The 11,596-nt window shown below is 39.7% G+C and overlaps 1 protein-coding gene across 1 annotated transcript; it reads left to right on the forward strand.

The window, feature by feature from the left end:
* The first annotated feature begins 1,997 nt into the window (after positions 1-1,997).
* wdr6 (WD repeat domain 6) lies at positions 1,998-10,585 on the forward strand. The gene is made up of 6 exons (XM_028454138.1): positions 1,998-2,070; positions 2,144-2,269; positions 3,114-5,700; positions 6,605-6,682; positions 7,911-8,027; positions 8,384-10,585. Exons 1-6 carry the CDS (start codon positions 2,001-2,003, stop codon positions 9,195-9,197), a joined length of 3,792 nt encoding a protein of 1,263 aa, XP_028309939.1. The 5' UTR covers positions 1,998-2,000; the 3' UTR covers positions 9,198-10,585.
* The last annotated feature ends 1,011 nt before the right edge of the window (positions 10,586-11,596 follow it).

The following is an 11,596-nucleotide window of genomic DNA, read 5'->3' on the forward strand; positions in this document are numbered from 1 at the left end:
CCCAAATTATCATATTACTTATATCATCTACAGACATAGAATTTTATTTTATCTATTTTATTGATTGATTTCTATTTATTGATAATTTATTATATGCTTCTAATGGTAGTTTTGATATTTTTGAACGAGATGTCTAAGAATGTCTGTGTTATGTTTAAGATGCTCCTTATTTCACATGCAATGTTTCCTCTGATCGGAATCTAAATCAATAAAAATGAACTGATTGGACATCAACAAATCAAATTTAAAGTCAGATAAATATCTACTGTACGCCTAGAAATAAAACCTGATGGGATTAAAAAGATTGGGAATATGCAGGTTTATTACAATTTCTGTTGTTCTTTTTCTAACTTGTATGAAATAAAAAGGTCATGATCTGTTGGTCCATGCTCATTTTAAAGATGATTCAGCAGTTTTCAGGTGTGAAAATGATACAAAGTCCAACTTCAGGTCAGTTTAGTTTGAGTCAAACAAGTTAAAAACTGAGGTGTGACTAAAACGTTGTAATGTGCTCTGAATGAAACAAGATTACATAAAAAAAGAAAGTGAGGTACAGGAGGAGGAGATGAGATGGACAGAGATTGTTGTCGTTAACTTGTTCATTTGTTAAAAGAAGTTATTCATCCTGTCACTGAGAAGAGAAATGTTGATCATTAAAAAATGACTTATTGATACCAGACTGTGTGTGTTTATTTTTCATTGTCTGACTGTATGTGGTTTGTTTCATATTCACATGTGACCATAGAGCGCCCCCCTCTGGTAACTATGAGTATAAAACAATCCATTCTAAACAGAGACTATAATATTATTAACAGTGCATAAACAATAAGTAAAGCTCGCTGATGTATGGATGTATTAAATATGATCAAAACATTTATAATAATGAGGCAGTTCTGCCTAATTTTGAGGTTTAGCAAAGAAAAATAAAATGTAAATTAACCAGTTATCACTTGAATCACGTTGTTTTTCCTCAGCTACAACTTTTAATCATGTGAGTGACGAAATAAATGACAGTCTGGAGAAATGTAATAATAAAATAAAAGAGCCTAATATATCTATTCCCACCGGCCCCAGACCAGATGTAGAAATATCACCTAGAATTAAAGGTTTTAAAGTGTGAGTCTGGGTAAATTTAACTGTAAAAATGTAAACTGAGTGTCTTTAAATGTATTTATCTATTTATTTAGAAAAATACAAATGTACATACAACAAGTCAGACGTCCACACTATACAAAGATACAGAAAGGGTAAAAGCAAGCAGGATTCATACATACACAATTAAAACTAAAACATCATTAGTAAAGAATAAAGCTAATACAGGCATCATAGTGTGTTACAGGAAACTATTCTTCATTCAAAAGCAGTTATTTGACCTTTTTTTGTTTTTCAAAAACGTTTGTATTAATTTAGTAATTAAACTCAATAAAGAAAAGATGAAAGTGTGTCAGGGATTTTATGAATATGGAATACTGCCATTAATATGATGAAAGATATGATTTTATTTTTAGTTTCAAAGATATTTTGGAAATGAACATGTAACAAGGATAAATGTAACGTTGTTAAATGTACTTCTCTGACGTTATTAGATACACACAAATTAAAAGGGGAAGAACCAAGTCAACCAGGTGTCATTTTATTGTGAAAAAGCATTCATTTATGGGTCACATTTCCGGCTTTTGTGACTCAGAAAACTGAAAGCCAATCAACGTTCGCAACGTGTTTTCTCTGTCCTGATTGGATAAGAAACGTAGCGGGGCGGGCCTTAACCCCGCACGTGTGCAGCGTGTTTATGGTCACTAAAGAAAAACAAACACTTTATTAAGCTTTATTAACTCACATTAATGGAGCAACTTTGGCGTTTGTGTAACACGTAGCGCAATATTTCATGCCTTTTATTACTTTTTTGGTTTTAGTGAGAGATTATCTGAATAATCTAAGTATTTAGCGCGTATGCTAGCTGTAAGCTAACAGTGCTACATGTGTTGGAGGTCCTGATAAAGATGGAAACATCTGCTCTACTCGTTCCTGTTACATGTCTGGAGTTCTTGGAGGATAAATTTCTCCTGTCCGGTAAAGAAAAGCTTCCTTTTATCTTTTCCGGTGTTTGACATTAGTTTTATTTATTGAGTTAAACTGTTTTCAGGTGAAGGTCCAGTTGTGACTGTGTTTAGTCTCACATCTGGATCTAAAGCCTGTCAGACCCTCAGTGTTCTCCAACATCACACCATCCATGGAATAAGATCTAGGCGTAAAAGAACAGAGGCTCAAGGTGAGAACCATCACAATCATTCATTAATGCTTATTTTTACAGATGTATTAGTTTAGTAAATGATAATAATAATAATAATTAGAATAGAAATCATGAAGAACAATATTAACTTGGCTTTTACCAAAATAACTGTATTTGAATGTGTTAAAGGTTACAGCTGAAGATAAAATGTTTAAAATGTAATAATGATGTACTTTGATTTATTCATCTTCTCCTTTATTTTATTAAGAAACCAAAATAAATGCAAAATCAAACTTTGGAACTATTTTTTAAATATATTTTTTGTTATAATTTTCAGATAAAGTAGGGCAATAAATTAGTCACAATTTCTTATTACAAGTAATTAAAATAGTTTGTTGAATTCTTTAGTCAAGTCAAGTCAAAGTCAAGTCAAAGTGTTTATTGTCATCTGTACAGTTAGAAACACGTTTCCCTGTACAATGAAATTCTTGCTTTGCCGACCGCCAGTGAATGCCTACGTAATAAAGGAATAAATAATAAAGGAATAAATCGAGATAAAAGAACTATAATAAATACAGTGGCATGCAACACTGTTATTCAACAAAACCTGAACATTAAATACAAAACACCTGTACATTATTATGAGTAGAAACTTTCTGTTGTGTATTAATTTTTTTTATTGCCAAAATACAAAATGTATATAAATATATGTTGAATCTTGATATATTGCTCAGCTATAACTGTAGCATTTCTTTAGTTTGGCAGATGTGGAAAAAATTCAGCACTTTTTTTATTAGAATGAATCATTTTGTGTATTTAAATGTTCTAGTGCTGACTTAGACGTTTTAATTCAGACTAATATCTGTATTCTGTTGATCCCCAGGTGTGTGTCCCACATTCTATGACCTCGCAGTGTTTGGAGGAAAAGCTGTGATTCTGGTGAGGTTCTACCCTCAGCTTCAGGATGGGAAGAACCCAGAGCCATTGAGCCCCCTCGTGGAGCCGCTGGGCCCCCTCGTGGAGCCACTGGGCCCCCTCGTGGAGCCGCTGGGCCCCCTCACAGAGCTGCAGGACTGGGTCCTCGACGTACGCTGGCTCTCTGAACCCAACCAGTCGCTGCTGTGCGTGGCTGTGGCCCACAACAGGGTTCTCCTCCTGGATGTTCTCACGGGACAAACTTTGGTTCAGAGTTCCTGCTCAGAGGGGTGTTTGCTCTACTCCGCTCTCCTCCTGGTGCACAAATCCTGGGAAAGTACTGTGGTGGTAGGGGGAACTGTTTTTAACCAGCTGGTTGTGTGGAGGCCTGGGGGGGGAGGAGGAGGAGACAAAGCTCCAGTAGAACATCGTCTGCTGGGCCACAGAGGGGTCATCTTCAGTATCTCCTACTCTGATGATGAAGGATATTTGGCTTCAGCCTCTGACGACCGCAGTGTGCGGGTGTGGAAGGTGGGGACCCTAGGTGGTCCCCCCTGTGGAGAACACGCTGACCCCACCCCTGCGTGTTTACTGGTGCTCTATGGACACCAGGCCAGGGTGTTCTCAGTGCGTCTGTCCCTGGGGAGGGTGTTCAGTGCTGGGGAGGACGGGGCATGTTTGGTGTGGGACCTGACCAGGAACGGGAGGGTGATCCGCACGCTGAAAGGACATCGGGCCGGGGGGGTCCGGGCCCTAGCTGTGAGTGAGGGAGGAGGAAGTGACAGGAAGTGGGTGGCCACGGGTGGGGCTGATGGAGGGCTGAGGCTGTGGAGGGTGGAGGGGGGGGCAGGACCCTCAGAGGAGCCCGTCACTGATAAACTGAGTGATCTGAGGTTCTGTGGGGACGGTGTTCCTAAAGTGGTGACTATATCAAGGGGGGGCGGGACCACCTGCTGGACCCAGACTGGGTTTGTGGTTTGTACTGATAAAGGACACGTTTACCAGTACTGGGGGGGCGCGTGGCAGATAATCTGGAGAGGACCCTCTGAGTTCCAGTCCTACTGTGTGATGCAGACTGTGGTCTGTAGGGGGAGGGGTTCAGCTGCTGAGGTTGAGCTGTGTGCTGTGGGGAACCTGAGTGGGTCCGTGCAGCTCTTTCCTACCGCTCACCCAAACACGGGGGTCCGTCTCTCCGCCGGGTCAGGAAAGATTCACAGTCTGATCTGGACAAAGGGAAACGAGCACGTGTACCTGCTGGTGTCAGGGTCAGAGGGACTGGTGCATCGCTGGGGTGTCACCGTGGAAATGAATGAAAACGGGGGCGTAGACCTCCAGGTTGGGTCCGTTTCTCCGTTCTGTCTCCCACCCTGTGCCAAACGCTGGCTCACAGCAGCCGTGCAGCTCCACACACACACACACACACTGTGGCTGTGTGGGGACAGGAGGGGGTCTCTACTCTTGTTTCAGGAAAACAAACGACAAAATAAAGACATGAAAGAAGAGCAAAAACCCACCATGTGTGAAACTGAACTAAATCACTTTGGTTTAGAATTTCAACGTATGCAGGTTGATGACGCAGTCCTTCATCCTATCAGCTGTGTGTTTGGAGTTCATGGAAAACAAGGAGTGACGTCAGTGTGTGAACATCAAGGACTGATCTATAGCACGGGGAGGGATGGGTGTGTGAGGGTCCTTAGGGTGCACAAGTGTGAAAACAGTGATTCAGAGGTTGAGCTGCAGGTTCTGAGGGTCCAGAGGGCCTGTAGGGGTATGGAGTGGCTGGAGAGGATTTTAATTCTGCAACGTGAGGAGGAGGAGCTTTTATTTCAGGTTTCAGCCACGTTTAACGAGAAAAGGAGTGGAAAAGAAGCCAGATTTGTAATTGTTGGCTTCCATGGTGTTCACTTCGTGGTGTGGGACCCCGTCAAGCAGGAGAGACTGTTTTCCGTGCCGTGTGGTGGGGGCCATCGCTCCTGGGGCCTGTGGCCACACAACGACCATGGACTGTGGCCTGGATACGCAGCTTTGGTCTTCATTAAACAAGGATCAGTAGTGGTCTCACAGCCTCCCAGAGACGCCCCGGGTCAGGGTGGGGGGGCGGAACTAGAAACATGCAGTGGGCGTGTCCTGAGGGAGGGCGTCCATGGCAGAGGGATTGGGTGTGTGTGCAGGGTGGGGCGTATCAGGAAGCCTGGTGATGAAGGTCACTGGGATGTAATGGTGACTGGGGGAGACGACACCAGTCTGTGTGTTATAGCGTTTAATAGTTTTAGTGGAAATATGAAAGTTCTGTCAGTCATCACTGATCATATCTCAAGCGTCCGTTGCATCACAGCGATAGTCAGACCCCAGACAGGAAGTGAGTCCCACTCTGCCCTGGTGGTGTCTGCTGGGGGTCGGGCTCAGATTGAGTGCTATCAGCTGCTGATCACATGGGACACACACACAGTGGCTCCTTCCTGTCAGGTGATCCAGGTGGCTAGTCACCGATTGGACGCTCAGTGGGAGAGGAGGCGGAACCGGCACAAGATGGTCAAAATGGATCCTGAAACACGGTAATTATGTTTAAACACATTATTGATTTTAATATTACAACAGGACTAAATACAGTGGGACAAAGAAATCACTGTGAATGATTTTTAAACATTTATTGGTGTTTATTGGTGTGTAACCATGGCAATGACAGAAGTCTGCACCTGGTTCACTATTTATTTTCTGCACAATTATACAAATACATTCTTTAAAAATCATACACAGGGATTTTCTGTTGTAGTGAACTTATGATGAATATATAAACCTGTCATTTATTGTATTATGCAACTATTGACGTGGTCAATTATGATTGTAATCGCATAATTGATAATAAATCATAATTATGGTGTGATTATAATTTTAAAAATTGTTGTTATAATCATAATTGAAATGTAATTGAGTTTTGAGAATGCACTTTGTAATTGTAATTGGCATGAAACTTCTATAAAATCTTTCAATTTTAATTTAATTTAACGCAAAACTTTGAATAAAAAATAAATTGGATGATAGATAATATTTGTGTATTTTTAAGACGTGAGTCAAACTGACCTGTTAGCATTAGAGATGCTAACAGAATGCTAACACGAGGGAAGTTAAGTTTTATGGGGTAATTAATTTCATGCTCAGTAATTGTGATTAATTGTAATTGACTTACTGGGAATAAATTATAATCATAATTTAATTGTAATTTCTAAAATGCCAGCCACTGTAATTGTAATTGAATTGTAATTGAACATAGATAATTGAAGAACTAATTGTAACTGAAAAATGTAATTGATCCCAACCCTGGTTAATGCTCGTCTTTGTTTCCTTATTTAATTTACATATTCATAGTGTATTTATTATCCTTAAATAAATAAATAAAATGACTTCTGCTGTGAGGAATGTTTGTATTCACTGTTTAAACCCTTATGGTGGTGTTTGTAGATACATGTCCATTGCTGTGGTAGAACAGAGGACGGACCGTGTCCTGCTGGCGTTGTCCTGCAGTGATGGAGCCGTCAGGTGAGTCAGTGTTTTATACTCAAACTAACGTTAATACAGCAAACTATCTTTTTTCTGTAAAGAAAATGCGTGTCCCTCATCTTTCATTTGACATTTATTCTCATATTTATTTATTTTTTAATTTCTATTAATCAATCAAGCTAGGATTTACCCAAATGTCCTCTTTTCACATTTTGTTTGTCATATTTTACAAACTCATCAATGTCTGAGTTTCCATCTGTAGAACATGTTCAACATGTTAATTTAAATAACAGTAACTCTGATAATATTTGTTCTATTGGAGAAATTCTACCAGTTTCTGAAAACTAATGAGTTGATCTTTACAGACAGTATTAAGTTGTTATGATAATTTTACTCACAAGTGATGGAATTATTAAAGATTTTACTTTGCTTTGACAAAATTGTGAGGAAAAGAGACTAAAGTCTAAGATGGATTAAAAGAGATTTATGAATAAATATCATGATGAAGATCCTCCTGGATGGTCAAACCTCCATGGAGGTTCAGAGAGAGATTAGAAAACCAGATGATTGTAATAATGCATAATAAAGGTTTTTTAAGTCTTTTTTATAACGACAGAAATTGATTTTTAAATCTTATCGACAATAATAACTTATCTACTATATTGTATTTTGCCGTTACAAGTTAGATTCAAGAAAACATCGAGTACTTTGACTACGTGTGTCAAATCAAGGCCCGGGGGCTAAATCAGGCCCTTTGAAGCATCCAATTTGGTCCACAAGAAAAAGTAAAAATGACAGAGAAAATATGAATCATTGTGTAAATCAAACTTGCAGGTGCTCACAGGTTTCACACGATTACAGTCATTTTTAATGTTAAACTTTTAAAAAAAAAATCTACATTTTTACAAAATCTTTTAATTTTCCTCATATTATTACATAATATCTTCCTGAAATTGAAATTGGTCAAAAAATCTCAGAAATTTAAAGTGTAAACCCTGTTGGGACTGATATCTGTCACTTATTGCTTGAATATTGTCAGTTTCTTGGCACAATAATGTTGAAATTACTTGTTTTTCCATAAAATCTGTGGCCCTCATGAGATCAAACTGCTCTGTATTTGACCCCTGATTTACAGTATGACGAGGTCAGTCTTTTTTTAAATTTAAATATGGTCGCCCTAAATCAAGCAGAACCACGTCATTGAATGAAAATTCCAGTAATGCAGTGTAATATTGTTTTCTGATGTTGATCTTTTCCTTGTTATCAGGTTGTTCTCAGTCAATGAAGTCAAAGGTCAAATGGATTTATTGTGGGAGAGTTTCTACCATCAGCGCTGTGTGCTCAGCGTCGCCTCCTGCTGTTTGGAGGACCACAAAAGCAACAAGTGAGCTTCATTTTCAATTTGAATTTATTGATTATTTAAAAGAGACAATGCACATTAATAAATGAGCCAGATTTTGCCAAAAGAGGTTAGTTTTCATCTGGTGTCAGATTTGAAAATTTAACCTAAAATATAAAAGGTATTAGAATACAGAGAGAATACAACATGATGAATAACAAAAGAATTACTAATAAAACACATTCATTACAACAAGAACACAGTATAAATAAATAGTTCATCCATAATTAACACAAACTGCTGAGAAAATGTTGTTTGTTTTGACTTTTCAGATGTTTGTGTTAAATTTGTTTATTTATTTGATATTACATCATCATTAATATTAAGTGTTTCTCGTGCAGGTATACGCTGCTGTTCAGTGCTGCTACTGATGGGAAAATTGCCGTGTGGCATTTAACGGAGGCGTCGCTCTCAATGATTGATGACTCTCTCAGCACGACCACGACCCCTCCACCAATCCCCTGCCTCGACATTCCCGCCCACCAGAGTGGCGTGAACTCATTGGCTGTTTGGACAGAGAAACTGGGACAAGTGGATGGTTGCCAGGTAACAGTTGCTAGTGGAGGAGATGATGGGCAGCTGACGGTATCCACACTCAGAGTGCAGTCTGATCGCCATGGGAACAAAGAGTTTAATCACATTCCCAAACTCAGCACTTTGATAGAAAGTGATTTAGAGGAAAGAAGCTCATTTAGCCTCAGTCTTCAATATCAAACCCATGTGCTTCTGGCCCACGCTGCTCCTCTCACTGCTCTGAAGCTCCTCCGTCCTCGTCTCTTAGTTTCCACCTCCTCAGATCAGAGAGTTTCACTGTGGAACGTTTGTAGTACCGGCATCAGCCACCGCTCGGCGCTGTGCAGCCACGTAGCAGACGCTGCTGGACTTGATGTGTGGGCGGGGGCGGGTCGTGGGGTAGGGACGAGAACTCAATCTGTGCTGAAGTTCAGCTCTCAGGTAGAACCAAGGGGTGAGACAGAAGGAGAGAACACAGAGAGGGAGGGTGGAGCATGTGACCCAGTCACTGGGTGGGTTCTAGTCTGTGGTCAAGGTCTCCAGCTACTGAGAGTTAATAATGTAGAGACTGATGATGATGATGATGATGATGAGCTGGGGATGAAGAAAGGAGCTAAAGTGAAGGTGGAACGACTGATTTAAGTCTCTTTAACCAGTTTCTCAAATGGGGGTACGTGTACCCCTAGTAGGGTTAGGAATGGGTTCCCAGCTGGAGACACCCTAAGTCCAGAACCATCTCCTATCGTTCCTGACAAAGCAAACAATAGTTCATCTCCCACAGTTAATAAATGCTGCTGTACTTTTGGTTAATATGTTCTTTTTTACAGAATAATGATTTGTTTTATGTCTGAATTAGTTTTGAATCAAGCTGTTCAAAAGGAGAACTGTAAATATTCTCAAATGTTTGTAGCCAAAATGTCATATATTGTATATATTATTATCCAGTGAAAACCATCTATAGCTGCCTTACATCACTGCAGGAAATGAAAGAGACAAAGATAAAATAATAAAGAGTTGAAGCAAATAAATCTATTGGTATTATTTTATTCCTTCACCCAATCAGAATCAATAACAGAATCAAATCGATAAATTCTTATCAATTCCCAATCTTTTTTGTCCCATGTACCCCCTTCACATTTTTGTCAAATCATATGTACCCCCTCTTCATATCATAACTACAATCTCCATAATTTCATATAAATTCTAGTTAGTGTAACAGTGTTCTCTCCTAAACCCTAAACGTGTCTCAAACATTGGTTCACTAAGGCTTAAAACAATGGTTTTGGCTCTAATCCCCTTTTCTTTTATTTCTGAATCCAAATCATTTTGCATAGAAAACTATTTAAAAACATCTATAGATCATAATGATGAAATTAATGAGTGATAATACACATTTTAAAGAATCTAATTTTGTAAATAAGTGAAAACAAACAGTAAAAAAATTCAAAAATCTATTTCCATTTTACTGAAATTTCAAGCGTTTAAACTCCAGGCGACCCCACATCTGGTCCCGACCCCAAGGTTGTAAAACACTGATTCAGTGGCTCCTGAACAGATTTTTGTCTATAGTTTTTATCATTTCTGGTTCATCTCCTTCCTGGGGGTGGGGCCAACACTGTCTTTCTTAAGGTCACTTATATTTTTAACTTGTCTCTTTTAAATAATGAAATTCCTGGAAATCTGCATTTATTCTTCCTCTCATTAAATGTTAAGCTAAATGAATTTTTCTGTGTTGTAGACATTATAAAGTGCTGTTAGGGCTTCATACACATCTTCATATCTCGCTACTATTTGATGACGCGTTCCCACTTTTGATGACAAATTTGACGCAGCACTGAGCTGGAGAAGCCACGCCTCCAGGAAGCTCTCTGCTGTGATCGACATGTAAACAGACACGCCCACAAAGGCGAGCATTTCAGGGTCCTTCACACAGTGTTATGTCCTGGTGAAAGCCCCGCCCCCACGCTCTGTCTGTGTTTATAAAGCAGCATGAGCTCAGCTACAGAGTGGGTGGGAGGAGGGTGGGCCGTCCTCTGGACCTACGTCACCGTGTGGGGAGGAGGAAGTCAGTGTCCCGTCTATAGACACGCCCACTCATGAATATTCATAAATAGCATGACATGGGACCTTTAAAGGAGATGATCCTTTAAGTTTAAATAATTATAGGCTAATTTCTAAGTTATGTGTTGTCAGTGATCAACTTAAAGACTTTTTACATTTGAATAACAGCACAGTACAACCACTGCTGCCATTAATATTATATTATTTATTAATAAACACAAAACACTTCTATATTGTTATGGTATCATTTCTAAAGTATTTCTGCTAGTAGTGTGACAGGATATTAACAGTGTTGTGTTTAGTTGTTCACATTCACTGATGATTATTTGATGATTTTACTCATTCCTCATTTGCTGCTGGAGCTCAGAGAACAAATATGATTGGTTCTTCAGTCAGGTCTGTGTTCCACGTGGTCTGGTCTACATACTGTAACGGTTCTATGTTCTGGTTATGTTCCACTGTTTGTATCAGTTGTTAACTGATGCTGAGATTTCCCATGTTCATGAAGGCATCATGGTTACTGCAGCTTTATCTGCCAATGTGTGTCTTTGTTTACATGTGTTCTGAGTGTTGATTGGCTGGGAGGCTGGGAAAGGGCGGGTGTAAGTGGGTAAAGAGTGTGTGAGTGTATGACGGTGTAAGACGCTTCTTTGTGTGTTTGTTTATTTTTGGCGTGTTACTACGACCTCCGTTAAAGCCTGTAAAACTGTGATAACGTCTGGAGTCACGTTATTAAAATAACTTTTGGCTGTGGTGAGTGTGTGCCCCCCCCCCTCTCCCCCCGCGCTAATAATCTACCGGCTGAAATACGTTCAATAAAATTATAATTCACGTCGGGCCTACAATTTAAGTTAATGGATCGGGATCAGGGCGGGTCAGGCTTCATGCCCGCGGGCCCGGGTCAGGTCGGGTTGGAGTTTTTGGGCCCAATCTAAACTCTAATCATGGCACACATCTGAATATGCTCTTTGATATCGGCT

The sequence above is a fragment of the Gouania willdenowi genome, chromosome 7 (assembly GCF_900634775.1).
Source record: "Gouania willdenowi chromosome 7, fGouWil2.1, whole genome shotgun sequence".
NCBI classification, from domain to species: Eukaryota; Metazoa; Chordata; class Actinopteri; order Blenniiformes; family Gobiesocidae; genus Gouania; species Gouania willdenowi.